The sequence below is a fragment of the Mobula hypostoma genome, chromosome 15 (genome assembly GCF_963921235.1).
Source record: "Mobula hypostoma chromosome 15, sMobHyp1.1, whole genome shotgun sequence".
Classification (NCBI taxonomy): domain Eukaryota; kingdom Metazoa; phylum Chordata; class Chondrichthyes; order Myliobatiformes; family Myliobatidae; genus Mobula; species Mobula hypostoma.
The window spans coordinates 23,129,724-23,146,897 of record NC_086111.1 but is presented as its reverse complement, the minus strand read 5'-3'; the positions used below and the strand labels follow the sequence as shown (position 1 = coordinate 23,146,897).

General features: G+C 41.3%; 1 protein-coding gene across 2 annotated transcripts in view; it reads left to right on the top strand.

Moving 5' to 3' along the window:
• Positions 1 to 667: 667 nt before the first annotated feature.
• The window catches only part of rad18 (RAD18 E3 ubiquitin protein ligase), a 285,072-nt gene continuing 268,565 nt past the window's right edge, over positions 668 to 17,174 (top strand). For both annotated transcript variants that reach the window (XM_063067843.1, XM_063067842.1), the window contains exons 1-2: positions 668 to 780; positions 5,695 to 5,776. In XM_063067843.1, coding sequence (XP_062923913.1) covers positions 745 to 780; positions 5,695 to 5,776 — 118 coding nt within the window. In that variant the 5' untranslated portion in view covers positions 668 to 744. The remainder of the gene's footprint in view (positions 781 to 5,694; positions 5,777 to 17,174) is intronic.

Sequence of the window (17,174 nt, the reverse complement as noted above, 5' to 3'; positions counted from 1 at the left end):
AGCAGGATGTAGGGATTCAGATATTGAATGCATTAAGATTTGGTGAAGCTGTTCCCTCGGTGTTACACAGTGCCTGGGGAAGGTTAGGCAGCTGCTGGAGTGGCTGAAGCCGACCAATGGTGCCCAGTGTCGAGAGTAAGTGACGTACCCAGCGGCTATCACAGAGGTAATAACGTGGCGGTGTCCTTTTTAACAATGGAGCGTTTAACGAGGATTTCCAGCTGGAAGTTATGCCTCGAGTGGACGATGTAGTTGAAGTTTCCACCTTGCATGTAGCCTACTCCCTTGTGCTACGTGCAACAGTGCACACTGCTCAGTGCGGAGAATGTAACCGCTGAAGATGCTGCTGCTGCAAAACGTTGCCTTGAACCGGCCGCTGAGGAATGCAGGTGGTGAAGACGGCACAATACCCGGTACGGAGAATGCAGTCAGTAAACACTGCATCCAGCCTGTTACTGAAAACACGGCTAGTGAGCAACGCCGACTACCCGGTGCATCGGCTATATTGCACACACTTCCCTGCGGCGGATACAAACGCTGAATACTGTTTGGTGCGAAGAATGCGGTCGGTAAATTTCCCCCCAAACTTACTGCGGAGGACGTAGCCATGGTGACTGAAGCCCATTTCCGGTTACAGGATGTCAGCCTCTGGCGGGGCAGACTGAGCGCCAGCTGGCGTGACGTACATCCGGCTGTGCGAAGCGCGCGCGTTTCGGACGGTTTCTCAGCGCGGGAGTCGGGACGATGTGGCGTCCGGAGGGACGGGACCGGCTGCTGGCGGTGAGTGAGGGGATCGGCAGGCCCCCCCGTTCCAACCCGCCGCCTACTGGCTGGGACGCTCTGCCCCGAGCTCCCTACGGCTGCTGTCGGGCGCTGACAGCCGGCCCGCTGCAGGAGCGGAGGCTCCGGGCCGGGCAAGCCAGTTGCTGCCCGTGGCGTTAGTAGTCGACAGGCCAGCAGGAGCCCAGGATCTGCGTGTCCCCGCTCCCTCCTGCCCCTGATTCACACCACGGTCCGGCACCAACACCTTGTCAAACTTCCCCTTCTGGGCAAGTCTCTGTCCCCAGCCCCACCCCCATTTCGTTTACTCTCCCCCTTCTCCCCATCTATTTACCCTCCCTATGCCCCATTCACCCCCTTTTCGGCTTCTACCACATGCCCCCCCACCCCCGACTTCGGTTTTCTTCAAGTAATGCAACCTATTCTGTCCAATTTTGTCTGACAAGGGCATTTTACAGGATTAAAGGCCCTAAGTAAATACGCGCTGTTATTATGAGGTACATTCTCCAATTCTGGTACGGAAATAGTTTCTGAATTGTATTAAAATATTATACTTTATATTGATTTTCCATCATCTTATATTTGAGGCTAAAACAAGGCTGAAAGATTTGCTGTCAGACTATGTCAACGCTCATAGATCTCGTACATTGTCAATGTGCAAGCTCTGCCAAGAAATTTGGTCAAGAATAATGAAAGGCAGAAATGCATGTTTGAGATGGGAAGATTTCTGCTTTGCCAAAATAGCTTTTTGCTATCTTTGTAACTCGTGTATGGAAATGTTCTGTGAGTTGATATTTTTATGCAACAGATATGAACCAAGGTCATCACAGATGGTTAGATCTTTACATTTTCAATCTTAAATGTGATTTTAATAATACACGCACAAGATGCTGGGAATCCAGTATAAAACATACAACATGTTGGAGGAGCTCAGCAGGTCAGGTAGCATCTATGGCACTGTGTAACACCGAGGGAACAGCTTCTGAAATATCCATTTCAGAACTGGAATGGAAGGCGGGAAGCAGCCAGAATAAGAAGAGGAAGGGAAGGAGTACAAGGTGGAAGGAGATAGATGAAGCCAGGTGAGGGGGAAACCACCCAATGAAGTGGGTGAACTGAGAAGCTGGTATGATGTGCTACTTAGTGCTAGTACACCTGTCTACATTTAATAGTTAACTATTACAGTTGTGCCTCTTTTTTCAAATTTTAAACTTTTTTTTGAAAGGTACATTAAATCTTCCTTCTCTTTTGATGTACCAGATTTGAAGATTAATTCAGCATTCCAGCATACACTTTTCTCCAGCTGTCAGTTTTACAATCCAATTGCTTAAGGTGAAATATCAGTTTGGTGGTTATCTTTGCCTCAGGTACTCTATGGAAGGTATCACCATCTGTACTTTACACCTTTTAAAATTTGGAGCATAAAATGTATTTGACATCATCACAGGCAATGGCAAGACTAACTTACTGCAAGTATATGGGCCATTATTTTGAGAGAGGGACTGGTGTTACTGTCATTCTGTTTCATTGCATTTTATGTGTGGTTGTAAAATTAATTTGCATTGATGTCAAAGTGTTAGGCAGGTATTTTAACTTGTATTAATTTATTATTGTATGTGTTTAAGAATCATCAAGTAAATTTAGGCCTCTAAACTTTAACACAACTTTATATGTCAATATGTCTAAATTATCTGTAGTTAAATCTTTCTGCAGGTAAACTTGCGCTTAATATAGCAATTACAACATAAATAGGTCATTTGAATGAACCAATACTTTAGTGTTCACTTCCAAAGAATCCTAGTCCATTTCTTGCATTTTTATAACTTGTCTTTTTCCTCAAGTACCTGGTTAGCCAATTCGACTATAAATTACTTTGTCCGTAAGTATAAAACAGCCTATTAAGTAGTAAATAGATCAAGTGTTCACAAACGTTAATGTACGTGGAGCTTTCAGCAAATGTTGACATTCCCTGCTAGTCATTGCAAAGTGAAGCATTCTGAACTGACTATTGAAACCACTGTCACTCTTGAGACTCCATATCTTAAAGTTGATGGCTGAGAATTATCCAAAAAATTGTAATCACCTTAGTAAAATGATTTTGTTTCAGTGAGCCATATAAGTTAAATGGTAAATACAAATACATGTAGGTTGTGCACATATTCTATGAGAGAGGGGATATAAATGATATCTACAAGATACAGAGATTGTAGCTCACACGTGTTACAGATCTAAGCCAGAAGAGCAGAGGCATGAGAAGAAAACAGAACTTGTTGTGTGCATTAGAGTGATTAGGCCAAGAGGTGCAGAGACATGTGTGACAGAAATAAACTGACTTACAGATGAGAGTTAGAGACGGGTATGCAGGCAGGAATGACGAGTACCTCAGGATTTATCTTCATGTATTTGGCTATATGCAGATGCTGCCCGTCTACAAATGCCTGACTTATGACACCATAAGACATAGGAGCAGAATTAGGCCATTCAGCCCATTTAGTCTGTACCAGCATTTCATCATAGCTGATTCATTATCCTTCTCAACCCCATTCTCCTGCCTTCTTCCTGTAAACTTTGATGTTCTTACTAATTAAGAATCTATCAACCTCTGGTTTAAGTATACACAATGACTTGGCTTCCACAACTGTCTGTGGCAATAAATTTCACAGATTCATCACCGTCTGGTTGAAAAAATTCCTCCTGAACTCTGTTTGAAAGGGACGTCCTCATATTCTGAGGCTGTGCCCTCTGGTCCTAGTCTCCCCCACTACAGAAAACATCTTCTCCACATCTACTCTATCTAAGCTTTTCAATATTAGATAGGTTTCAATGTGATCTCCCTTCATTCTTCTAAATTAATACAGGCATAGAGCTATTAAATGCTCCTAATACATTAACCCTTTCATTCCTGGGATCATTCTTGTGAACCACCTCTGGACCCTTTCCAATGCCAGCGCATCCTTTCTTAAGGGGCCCAACACCACATGCTATACTCGAAGTGCAGTCTGACCAATGCCTTATGAAGCCTCAGTATTATAACCTTGCTTTTATATTCTAGTCCTCTCAAAATGAATGCTAACATTGCATTTGTCTTCCTCACCACGATTCAAGCTGCAAATTAATCTTTAGGGAATCCTACATGAGGACTCCCAGGTCCCTTTGCACCTCTGATTTCTGAACGTCTTCCCTGTTTAGAAAATAGTCCACGCCTTTATTCCTTCTATTGAAGTGCATGACCATATGTGTCCTGACATGGTATTCCATCTGCCACTTATTTGCTGTTTCTCCTAATCTGTCCAAGTTCATCTGAAGACACCCTGCTTCTGCAACACTACCGGCTCCTCCACTTATCTTTGTAACGTCTGCAAACTTTGCTACAAGGCCATAAATTCCGTCATCTATTATATTGACATATACTCTGGCCACTCTTGTATGTCTGTATACCTGCTTGTTAATGTAAATATCAGATCAGCCAATCATGTGGCAGCAACACAAAGCATAAAAACATGTAGATTCAGTTGTTGTTCAAACCAAACATCAGAATGGGGAAGAAATGTGATCTAAGTGACTGGCTGTGGAATGATTCTTGGTGTCAGCTGGACTGGTTTATTCCCGTCTAGATTCTGTACATTTTACAGAGAGTGGTGTGAAAAAGTAAAAGAAATATCCAATGCACAGCAGTTCTGTGCGTGAAAGTGCCTTGTTAATGGGAGAGGTCAGAAGAGAATGGCCAAACTGTGACAGTAACTCAAATAACCACACATTACAACAGTGGTGTGCAGAAGAGCATCTCCAAATACACAACCCATTGAACCTTGAAGTGGATGGGCTACAGCAGCGGAAGACCACAAACATACACTCAGTTTCCACCTTAGGTACAGGATATATGGCTTAATAATAGCCACTGAGTGTATAGGTGGTATGTGTATGTACAGTTTTCCTAATTTATTGTATACTTTGTGTATTGCACTGTACTGCTGCCAGAAAATAAAACATGGCATATAAGTGATCTACTTCTGAATAAGCACTATTCTTACATTGTAAGATCCTACAAATAATAATGAACTAGTGACATGCACAAAACGCCAGAGGAACTCAGCAGTCCAGGCAACATCCATGGAAAAGAGTAAACAGTCGGCGTTTCAGGTTGAGACCTTTACTCAGGTCCTGAAACGTCGACTTTTCATAGATGTTGCTTGGTATGCTGAGTTCCTCCAGCATTTTGGTTTGGATTTCCAGCATTTGCAAATTTTCTTGTGTTTGTGATAATGTAATAGTGTTTTGCATTGTTAATGTGGAATACCCTACTATTGAGTCACAGATTGTTTATATTTATTTGAGAGGAAGAATTGATACCAAAAGAAGACTAATGCAAAATACTTAAGTTCTTCTGTCCTTTCTTTGGCCGCATCATTTTCCAGTGGTCTGATATGCACTTTCATGTCTCTTTTAAACTTTATATATTGGAAAAAAGTTTTGGAATCTTCTTTTATATTATTGGCTAACTTACCTTCATATTTCAATATTTCTTTTCAGTTACCTTTTGGTTTTTGAAAGTTCCCCAATTTTCCAACTTCCCACTAAATTTTGCTACATTATATGCCCTCCCTTTTGCTTTTATGGTGTCTTACATCTACTAGCTTAAATCTCCAGTGTCTCAAAACTATTCATTACAATACTGCAGAGTGTGGTTAATATTGAGCAATTTTGTGTATTTACCTATTTATGGCCAAAATCAACTTTTGGATTTCTGATCATAACATGGTGAGGTTTCTTTTCTGTGGCCACTAAGTGTAAATCTCAGAAAGTCTCCCAACTGGTTGCAGTAATTTCAGTGGCTAACTTACAAGTATTGAAATATTCACTCAGTATGCAATAACTTCAGATTAGATTTTTAAATATTTTTTGTTTCTTTGACAGCCCATGGATGAAATCTTGCGATGTGGCATTTGTTTTGATTATTTCAACATTGCAATGATGATACCTCACTGTTCTCATAACTGTAAGTACTCTGAACACTACATTCATAATCCATGCATCTGAAAGCTATAAACCAAAATGGAGCTGTCAGTACAATTTCACTAAAATTAAAGTGAAAAGAGAGATCTAATATATTTCTGTTCATTGGCATTATAAAAAGCATTGATTTTGATCAATATGTAAGGATACTTTAAACTTTCATGTGCACTAATGACTGGTGGTTATAGGTCTTCCTCTGACATGTAATAAAATGTGTCACAATAAACGGAATTGAATTAAATATGATTTTTCCTATCAAGTATTCACATTGATATTGCTATAACTCAGTTGATTTAAACAGAGCGGACGGTTCTTTCATTACTCCAGTGCATTTGAGAATTTGTTATAATCCATTGTACCAATTATGTAGTCATATTTATGTAATACCTTCAATGCAGAATGATTTCCATGGCTGTTTCATGGTTCCAGGTTTCTATGTTGTTAGGTCCCCATTAGCCACAGGTAATTGCGCAGCATTCCTCTTGTGTGCTGATGATTGTGAATAGAAAATGTTTGGTTTATAATGCCAGTGGTGGGTTAATGAGAGAGGCTCTAGTAAATACTCCATTCTGTACCCATCTGGGAGGAAATTACCAGATGGACAGAGAAAAAGATTCACAGGTGTGTTCAAAGCTTTCTTGAAGAAGTGCAACATTCCACTTGACTTCTGGAGTCTCTGAGCCTTGACCACTCAAAGTGGAGGAGAGATATTCTGGATCATTGAGAACCTCAAGGCCATGGATCAGGAGTACAGAAGCCCACTGCAACTGACAGGAGGAGTGCTTAACATCACAACTCATGCACCCTCCTGCCCTGTCAGCTGCCTCCTCCTCTACGGCTTTGTTACCCAATCAGAATACTCGAAGCCAGGGGAGAAGCAAGTCATCCGTGATTCTGAGAGACCGCCAAAAGATGAAGTGTGTCTATTTAAAGAACCTAAACCAAACTAGTTGTTTTGGCATATTGTGTATTATGACACTCATTGCCCTTTCTTCCTGGAGCAACCTCTGATGAAAAACTAGTCAGTATCAGAAAAAATATTGGCTTCTGTAAATTAATTTTCTGTTCTGATTTCATTGGAACCTGCTATGTTTCTCTATCATTTTCTGTTTTAAATAAGTTACATTGTTAATCTGTATCCCTCCAGTCATTTATGTTTTAGAAGCTTTTAGTACTTTCCCAATGATGTGTGGTTCCACAACTTGAACAGCTTCCTTAGTAGACATCCAGGTTATCCTGTTGTACTACAAAACTATCAAGAACAGTGCTCAAATCCACCCACTTGCATACATGCCCGAGTTTACTAAATGTTGCTCCCTGAATTATGAGGTGGGATTCTTGTATGCTTATGTAGAAAATTCAGTAGGGACTTAAATTCCTGACTCCTAAAGTCATCAAGAAAACTTTTGTGCTCTAATTTTCATCAATCAATTTGAAGCTGAGATCTGGTTATGCAAAATTGGCCAAAATCTGGCTTCCAGCTGCAATGGAAATATTGGATGACATTGAACCATACTCTAGAGGTTGTGGAAGGTATGCCTATTTATTGAGGTGTCATGGACTTGGAACAAAGCGTTAATGAGAAACAATAAGTGTCTCCTGAATTTACGTATCATGTTGTCACGGTAAATCGACCCGATGCAAGAACAACAGTACCACAAATACACTAACACACACAATTCTTTCTCAAACTTTTACTCTTTATTCATAGCATGCTATGGGGGAAGTTACAGACTGATCTCCCAAAGAGCCAGTCCAGACACTGCCCCCGAATTACACAATTCTCCACAATTTATAACATTGATCATGTAGCAGGAAATCTTACGATTACAAGTTTAGACAATATTAGAATCATTTCAATCACATGCTAAGATAAAATTAGATGTAAAATGATCATTGGTTAGTTAGTTATAATTATTTTAAGCCAAAGCTAGCCCATCAGTTCCTCATTCGGACACCTTCTCCTTTTCTCTAGAACATTCTAACCCCTGCACTATTCTTCCCATATTTAACTATACCTTGAGATGCTTCTGCATGATCAGATAGTTCCTTATTTGAACCTTTGCCTATCTTTAGAGAACAATGGCTAGTACGTCATCTGTTGCTGGGTAAAGTTTCTTTTTGGCTTGTCCCAGCGACAGTATTGATCACTAGCTAATCATTGTTCTTAGTCTATACCCCTATTTACCTATCCCTCTACTCCATCAATGTGACGACGAAAACAATCTACTTAATATGCTCAGATTTCATCAACTGCCTAGCAGACATGAATATACAACTTTAAATTGCACCTTTCCTGTTCATACTTGTACTTAAAAGGTTGTGGAGGGTATTGGGATTGAATTGCACTTTGACTACATTCCACAGAAAATGCTGGGGGATCTCAGTCAGGCAGCATCTATGGACAGAAAAATTCAGGCCAAGACCTTTCGTCATGTCAGTGTTCATCTGTCAACTGTCCTTTCATAGATGATGCCTGACTTGCTGAGTCCCTTCAGCATTTTATGTGGGTTGCTCAAGATTTCCAGCAGCTATAGAATCTCTTGTGTCTCCTTAACTGTATTCCAGATGTGTGATCAGGAAATGTGATGAAGTGATATATTCATTCCATCTTTCCTTAAGCTAGAGGACTATCTCATATCGTATCCCACATTGGTTGAGGTTTGCTGATTTAGCAAATCTAGGTTTGAACTTGTTTTATGATTTTGTGGGCTGCACTGTAATATCCAGTGAGAACAAATTCTGAAACTGCCAACCTAGCTGCTGGACTTAATCAACAATATCGATATTGATTAGTTTCTTTTCCTTGTGACTGCCCAGGATGTAGTTTCCAAAGATGTGAGGAGGGAAGACATCCTTTTTCATTAAATTCACAGGTAATGCATTTTCTTCCTGGCCAGCAATTGATGAGTTAACTTTGTAAATACTTCAATAAAAGTGGAGTATTTCTGCATGACTTGGAAGAAAGGACATGCTGGAGTCCCTGCAGAGGGGGGTTAATATTGCTTAATACTCAAAACAAAGTTAGGCAATTTTAGTCTGTGTGGGAGAGATAGTAAGGTGACTCAAGCTCATGAAATTAACATTTTATTACAAATACTTTATCTGGAGAAGCAGAGCATGAGTCACACAGCTGTCTAAAGGTATTGAAAGACAGAGCTGTTGTTCTCCAAATAAGTTTGATTTTTCACTTCATATCACATTTTTTTTCTGTATACATCGTATCAGGCAGATGTTTTTCAGATAAAGGGATAGCTATGCAGATTATTTCTCATCTTGTGCCTTTATATGACTTATATTTTTCTGAATGGAAAACAAGATGATATGGTACTTGTTATACTCTTTGGCTTATTATTGTTGCATGTACTGAGGTATAGTGAAAAGTTATCTTGCGTACTGTTTACCGCACATTAACTATCTGTGATGCACTTTCAGTGAACCTTAACGCTTGTACTCCCAGCTCCCTCTGTTCCATTACACTCCCTAGTGCCTTACGGTTCATAGTGTAAGACTATCGGCACCTCCTAACTTTATGTCATCTGCAGACTGACTGATCAAGCCATGTGCATTTGCATTCAAATCATTTATATCAATAATGAATAACAAGGATCCCAACACTGACCCCTGCTGCACATTACTAGTCACCATTCTGAGAAACAGCCTTCAAACACTATCTTTTGCTTCCTACTTCTAGCCGATTTTTGAATCCACCTAACATTTACTGCCCTACCCTCACCTACACCTTTTATTACCTTTTTAAAGAACTGTTTAAAAAGTTCGAAGTACATTTATTATCAAACGATGTATAAATTATACAACCTTGGGATTCATCTGCCTACAGGCAGCGACAAAGCTAGAAACCCAAAGGAACCCAATTAAGGAAAAGAGACTAGGGGGGTGTCACGTGATGACGTGGGATTGAGACGTGTAATTCCAGCTCTCCCGTAAAAAATCAGCAAAGTACCGTTTAAACAAAGTAAAGTTAATAAATACTTTCCAAAAACTACTTTCGAACTTTGTAAGACTACTCTACGATATGTCTCGTAAACCGCAACAGAAGAAGTCTGTTGTTGTGAAGTCGCCGCGAGATGGGAAGAAAAAAGGGCCTACTGCAGCGATGGAGCCTCGGATTCAGGTTGGATCTCCTTTGGAGGAGACGCATTTTAATCTCTGGCGTAGAAGAACAGGGAGCAATGGCCGCGGTAGCGGTCTCTCGGAAGAAGATGCCGGAAATGCAGCTGCGCAAAGAAGTACGCATGCGCAAATCGACACAATTTAAACTACAAGAACCGACGGCCACTGCAACTGAAAGTGACTCAGAGTCAGAATTGGATATCGCAGAGAATACAGATGAAGAAGAGGAGGAAGAACTGGAAGAGACTGGAAGTAAAGGAGACGACGGAGACATAAAAGAGGCTTTATTGCAATTAATGGCTGAACTAAGAAAATTAAGAACAGCTTAGAGACATGAAGATGTGCTATGATAAAGCTATGAAAAGACAGGATAAAATGGATAAGAAAATTCAGAAGATGGAAAGAACAATGGAGCATATTAACGATAGACTGGAAAAAACAGAAAATGATGTGACAGTCGAACACGGAAAGAAATCGACTCTTGAAGAAAGTGGACGTGTTGGAAAATTTTAGTAGACGTAATAATATTAAAGTTGTTGGTCTTAAAGAAGGTATAGAGGGAGATAATCCAATAGAATTTTTTCAAAAATGGATCCCGAAAACCTTGCAAATGAAAGAGGAAGACTGATCAATTGAAACTGAGCGGGTACATAGAGCTCTAAGACCAAAACCACAAGATGACCAATATCCACGATCAATTTTAATAAAACTCATAAGATTTCAAGACAAAGAAAGGATTCTACAGGCAGCTGCCCCAGCTGCCAAGAAGAGAAAGGGCCACTGATGATAGAAGGTAGAAAAAAATTTTCTTCCCCTGACATAAGTTAAGAACTTTTGAAGAGAAGGAAGAAATTTAATCCAGTGAAAAAAGCCCTATGGGATCACGGTTATCAATTTATATTGCGTTATCCTGCAACCTTGAAGATGTTTTTGGCTGGTGGAGAAAAAAGATTTTTTGACGATTACTGGAAAGCGGAGGAGATTGTGCGAGATTCTTTGAATATTCATTAGATACAAGAACAAACCTAGGGGAGCGAGATGGATTGAAGATGAAGGCTGGATCAAGGATTAGGCCTGCTGGATTTTTGGGCGGATGAATATATAAATATATTATTAATTATATGAGGGAGGGGAAGAAAGGTTAAAATTTGAGGAATATTAGCTGGGAATAGTGACATTAATTTTTTTAAAATATATATACAATTTTTTGTTACGGGGGAGCTGGAAGAAACACTGACCAATCGCTACGTTATTCATGTGTGCAAGTGTGGCAATAGCCACGACTCACACAATGGAGGGGGTAGTGTTGTGTACCTTTTCATTCACAACATTAGTGGGGGGGTATTTTGTTTTTTCTTTTTTTGTATCTTATCTATTTTTTTTTCTCTTTTTGCCTGGATGATTGGGAGGGAAACACATAGCAACATGGTGAAGTTCAAAGAGATTCCTCAGGGAACTATGAGAGTTGAGGAGCTAAGTAATGTTTTAGATTTTAAGAGATAAATATGAAACATTTTTGAATATTTGGAGCCCTTATTTACAGCTCCGATGATAAAGTTCTTGGTTCCTTGGGGAAAGTAACAAATATATATAAAATTTATTTTTAATCCCATGGAGCATGTGCAAACCTTCCAATATTCAGGTGGTTCTTTTTTTTTCTTTTCTCTTTAGGTAGGAGTATATATCGGGGGGGGGAGAGTTAAGGGGAGGGGGGAGGGTAGATATTATTTTCTCATGTGTTTACTTTGAAAACTCAATAAAAATTATATAAAAAAAAGAAAAAGAGACTAACACCCAAAGCGCGGAGAAAGGAAAGAAAAACACAAATCATGCAAGCAACCGCATTCCGAACCAAATTGAGTCCATAGACCCGAATCCCGGAGCAGCTGGAGTAGGACCATCATCTCAGTTCATCATATAGCAGGGAAAATTGCTGCGAAGTTCGCAGACGCAATGTGTGCAGCAGAAGAGCAGTCCCACGGCCTTAGCCTCAGCGCTGCGGAGAATGGAATAAAATGTCGTGGAGCTAACCGTCCCTGACCCCCTGCCTTTTCGGTCTATCTGGCCAGGCGTTTAAATTGTCCCTGCACCTGGAAGTACCCTACACTTGGACCTGGACCCAGCCACAGTGAAACACTTCGGTCCACTTCTGGCCTGTACTTGACCTTTCCAAATCGGTGTGCTGCTTAGATGGATCAAACCTCGCTCCCTGTTTAGGTGGACGGGCTCTGAAACAACTCCGCTTCAACTTTTCTCAACTCCACTCTGTTCGCTCCAACTCCGTCTCCGAAATTCCAACCTCTTAACTTTTCTCCAACTTTTCCTGGAACATGCCTTGATCTTGCTCCGACTTTGTCTCGCACCTGCATGCCTCGACCCTTGGATTAGCCTTGCCTCCGCTCGCCTCTTCATTGTTTGCAGTGATCATTTACCACAATTTGTTTACCAAAGTTTGTTAACAATGACTTTCCATGCAAAAAAATCATGCTGACTCTTCCTAATCAAATCTGTCTATCAAATGCTGGTAGATCCTTTTCCTCAAGATTCCCTCTTGTAACTTCCCCACTACTGACATCAGGCAGACTGGCGTGCAGTTCCCTGCCTTGTCATTCCGCCTTCAACCCTTTTTAAACAATGGAATAAAATATTCATCTTTCAGTCTTTGGCATTTTCACCGTGGCTAATAATGAAGGAAATATCTCCACAAGGGCCCCCACAATTTCTTCTACAGCCTTCCACAATGTCTGAGGATATGCTTAATCAGGTCCTGAGGATTTATCTACCTTAAAGCTGTAAATACCTTGTTCCTGGTAATATGAATTTGCTCTAAAATGACTAGTTTCCCTTATCTCATGAGCAACCATGATTAGGCCTTGTGTTTATGATTAATCCTCATTAAATATCGAGAAATATTCTTTATGAATCCCACACATCTACTGAGGGTCGAGACACCAGTGGCCTCTCCTGATCTCAAAGGGGACCTACTCTCTCCCTAGCTGTCCTTTTACTCTTTATGTAGCTGCAGAACCTCTTGGGATTTTCCTTAACTTTATCTGCCAGGGAAGATTACTCTTTCTTGAACCATCCTCGGTGCTGAACATTTCAGCTTTGAATTTGTAATAAGAATTCGCTGAAGCAGATAGGAAGGCAACAATTGGGACTGTTGGAATGCTGCTCCCTCTCAATAACAGGGAAGAACCAGGTCATTGGGTGAGGAATATTCTTGTGGTGCTGTAGATGTAGCCTGTTCGCTGCTTCTCTGCCTTGCAAATCTGGCCATCTTCTGGTTCATCTCCGGATCCAAGATGGAACAAGTCGGATTAGTCACGATGCACAATGGGGAAAAAAGATATACCTCATCCTGATGAACATCTTTGTGTGCGTCTCTGCTTGGAACCAAGGGATGTGGGCATGAAGTGTCACTACATGCTACAGTTCTACCTGACCCCAGTCTCTCTCCATATACAACCCTAAGATTTGTTTTCTTGCAAGCATACACAACTTTTATGAAGAATAAGTCTGGTCCCATTGCCATTGTGAATTTGACCTTTATAGGTACAGGTTTCCTCCACATCCGACGTAAAGCGTTCCTATGAAACGGTTTGTAAGCCAAAATGTCGTAAAGCGAAGAAGCAGTTACCATTTATTTATATAGGAAAATTTTGTGAGGGTTCGCAGACCCAAAAATAACCTACCAAATCATGCCAAATAACACACAAAACCTAAAATAATAGTAAAAGCAGGAATGATATGATAAATACACAGCCTATATAAAGTAGAAATACTTTTCCACAATCATTACTGCACTGTTCTCCATAGCGAAAATCTCATGCAAGCGCCGTCGGCAGAAAATCTTACTCAAGCGCTGTTGGCAAAAACACGGCGCAAGCGCTCTCCAGTAACCTTTAAGGTATGAAGCTGCCAAATCATACCAAATAACACGTAAAAATACACAGCCTATATAAAGTAGAAATAATGTATGTACAGTGTAGTATCACTTACGGGAATCGGGAACACAGCGCAGAGCACACTGATGATGGTGTGTTAGACTGAGTCGTCGCAGGCTGGGGTGGTGCAGTGGCCCCCACCCTCCAGGTTGCCGACCGATACATTGCCGCGAAGCATGCAGGGGTCCAGCGGTAGCTGGAAGGCACACAGCACTTTTTTAAGAAAAAAGCTAAAATAAACACGCTAATTAATTAGGTGCCGCTGGACACGTAATTGTCGGCCCAGATCAGTGCCGATCGCCGATTGCATTGCCTCTGATCTGGGCCGACATTTACGTGTCGGGCAGCACCTAATTAATTAGCTTGTTTATTTTGGCTTTTTTCTTAAAGATGTGCTGTGTGCCTCCTGGCTACCGCTGCATTCTCTGCGAATCGGTATCTGTCCGTGGCCTGGGGGTTAGGGTGGTGGGACATAGGGGTGTCATCTCGTCGTCTGTTTCCATTAGAGCAGGCGGCTCATCTTCTCCAATGACTGCCCATCTCGATGTCGAAGGTCGAGGTTCGTTGGCTGCTGTGGCTGATGTGGAAGGCTTGCTTGACTGCTTAGCCTCGCGCATTTTTCTATCATACAGTTCTTTGTAAGCACTCAAACCATCCTGCAAATATCCCCTAAACCTACGTACCCTTTCAAAATTAAAGTCGTACTTTATCATTGCAGCAAAAATCTCACGCAGTTGCTTCATGTTCATTTCGCTACTGCATTCAGTTTTGATTGTTATACTTTCCTCTTCCAATTGCATCAGCTCTTCATCTATCAGTTCTTGGTCATGGGATGCCAAAACCTCTTCAACATCACGTTCGTCAGCTTCCACAAGCCAAACTCACGTTGTCCTTACTTCGTTCACCACAATCAAAACGCTTAATTATGTCTAGTTTTACGCTAAGTGTAACACCCTTACGAGCTCTTTCAGGCTTTTCCAATACCTCAGAACTCATCTTGCAAATGGCTGCTCACAGGCATGTGTTAAGCAATGCTGTTCCGAATCCGGGGGAGAGCGGCTGCTCGGGGCACGCTCTGCCTTTTATCGTGCGCTGATTTTTTTCGTAACAGTGAAAACACCTGAAAGCGAAAACAGGGTACTAATGTAGGTCTTTCGTAACAGTGAGGTTTTGTAAAGCGAACGTTCGAAAAGCAGGGGACACCTGTATTGTTTTTTTTTCTCTCTACAGTGTCTGGTACCTTGTCAAGTATGAGCATCAAAAACAATCGAATCTCAAAGCATATTATTTTCCTTGAAATATTTTGAATCATTGTTGTCAAGAATGCTTTGCAAACACGTCTTTTGTGAATTACTTACAGAGAACAGTCAGGCCTTTCGGCCCATGAGGATGTGCCGATCCTTTAACGTACTCCACGATCAATCTAACCCTTCCCCTTCACATAGCCCTTCATTTTTTTCTTATTTTACTATATATATATTTGATTGATACTCTTAGAATCTTTAAATGATTGAAAACATTAAGCAAATAACAAATAAATTAGGAACAAAACCCAACTTCTCTACTTTCTACCCCTTCAACCGCCATGGCCACTCTACTCTGCAGTCCCCTGCAACGTACATTGAAATCAGTGGAGTCACTGATCTTGCATGAGGTTGAATCCGGTTTAGAATCCAAGGTTGGGATTTAATTCTGTGGTTTAATAGGTATGATGTTTCAATTAATTTGTTCTGAATGATTCAGTAGATAATTCCAAATAACATCAGCTAATTTATTTCAGGTGATATTTGGTAAACAGCCTGTAATTAGTGCTGATAAAAATTCATCTGGATCTGAACAAAGAACATACAGGTGTCCCCCACTTTTCAAACGTTCGCTTTAGGAAACCTCACTGTTACGAAAGACCTTCATTAGTTCCCTGTTTTCGCTAACAGAAGGTGTTTTCACTGTTATGAAGAAAGGCAGCGCGCGAAAAAATCAGCGGGCGATTAAAAAAAAGCAGCGCGTGCCCCGAGCAGCCGCTCTCCCCTGGATTCGGAACGGCATTCTAGCCGGCATTGCTTAAACATGTGCCTGTGAGCATCGGTTAGCAAGATGAGTTCTAAGGTATCAGAAAAACCTAAAAGAGCTCGTAACACTTAGCGTAAAACTAGATATAATTAAGCGTTTCGATCGTGGTGAATGAAGCAAGGACAAAGTGAGTTTGGCTTGTGGAAGTTGACGAAGATGATGTTGAAGAGATTTGGCATCCCATGACCAAGAACTGATAGATGAAGAGCTGATGCAATTGGAAGAGGAAAGGGTAACAATCGAAACTGAATTCAGTAGCGAAAGTGAAGTCGTCCAGGAACTGAACGTGAAGCAACTACGTGAGATTTTTGCTGCAATGATAAAGTACGACTTTAATTTTGAAAGGGTACGTCGGTTTAGGGCATATTTGCAAGATGGTTTGAGTGCTTACAAAGAACTGTATGATAGAAAAATGCGCGAGGCTCAGCGGTCAAGCAAGCCTTCCACATCAGCCACAGCAGACAATGAACCTCGACCTTCGACATCGAGGCAGGCAGACATAGGAGAAGATGACCTGCCTGCCCTAATGGAAACAGACGACAATGAGACGACACTTCAGTGTCCCACCACCCCAACCCCCAGGCTGCGGACAGATATCGATTCGCGGAGAATGCAGCGGTAGCCAGGAGGCACACAGCACATCTTTAAGAAAAAAGCCGAAATGAACAAGCTAATTAATTAGGTGCCGCCCGGCATGTAAATGTTGGCCCAGATCAGAGGTGATTGCCAATTGCGTCGCCTCTGATCTGGGCCAACAATTACGTGCCCGGCAGCACCTAGTTAATTAGCTTGTTTATTTTGGCTTTTTTCTTAAAGATGTGCTGGGTGCGTCCCTACTACCACTGCACCCCTGCATGCTTCGCGGATCGGTATCGGTTTGCTGCCCGGAGGGTGGAGGCCACTGCACCACCCAAACTCCGACAACTCAGTCTAATACACCATCATCAGTGTGCTCGGCAAGCTGTCTTCCTGATTGCCGTAAGTGATACTACACTGTACATACATTATTTCTACTTTATATAGGCTGTGTATTTTTATGTGTTATTTGATATGTTTTGGCAGCTTCATAGCTTGAAGGTTACTGGAGAGAGTGTTTTTGCCAACAGAGCTTGCGTGAGATTTTCAGCCGAGAGTGCTTGCATGAGATTTTCGCTACGGAGAAGGGTGCGGCAATGATTGTGGAGAAGTATTTCTACTTTATATAGGCTGTGTATTTATCATATCATTCCT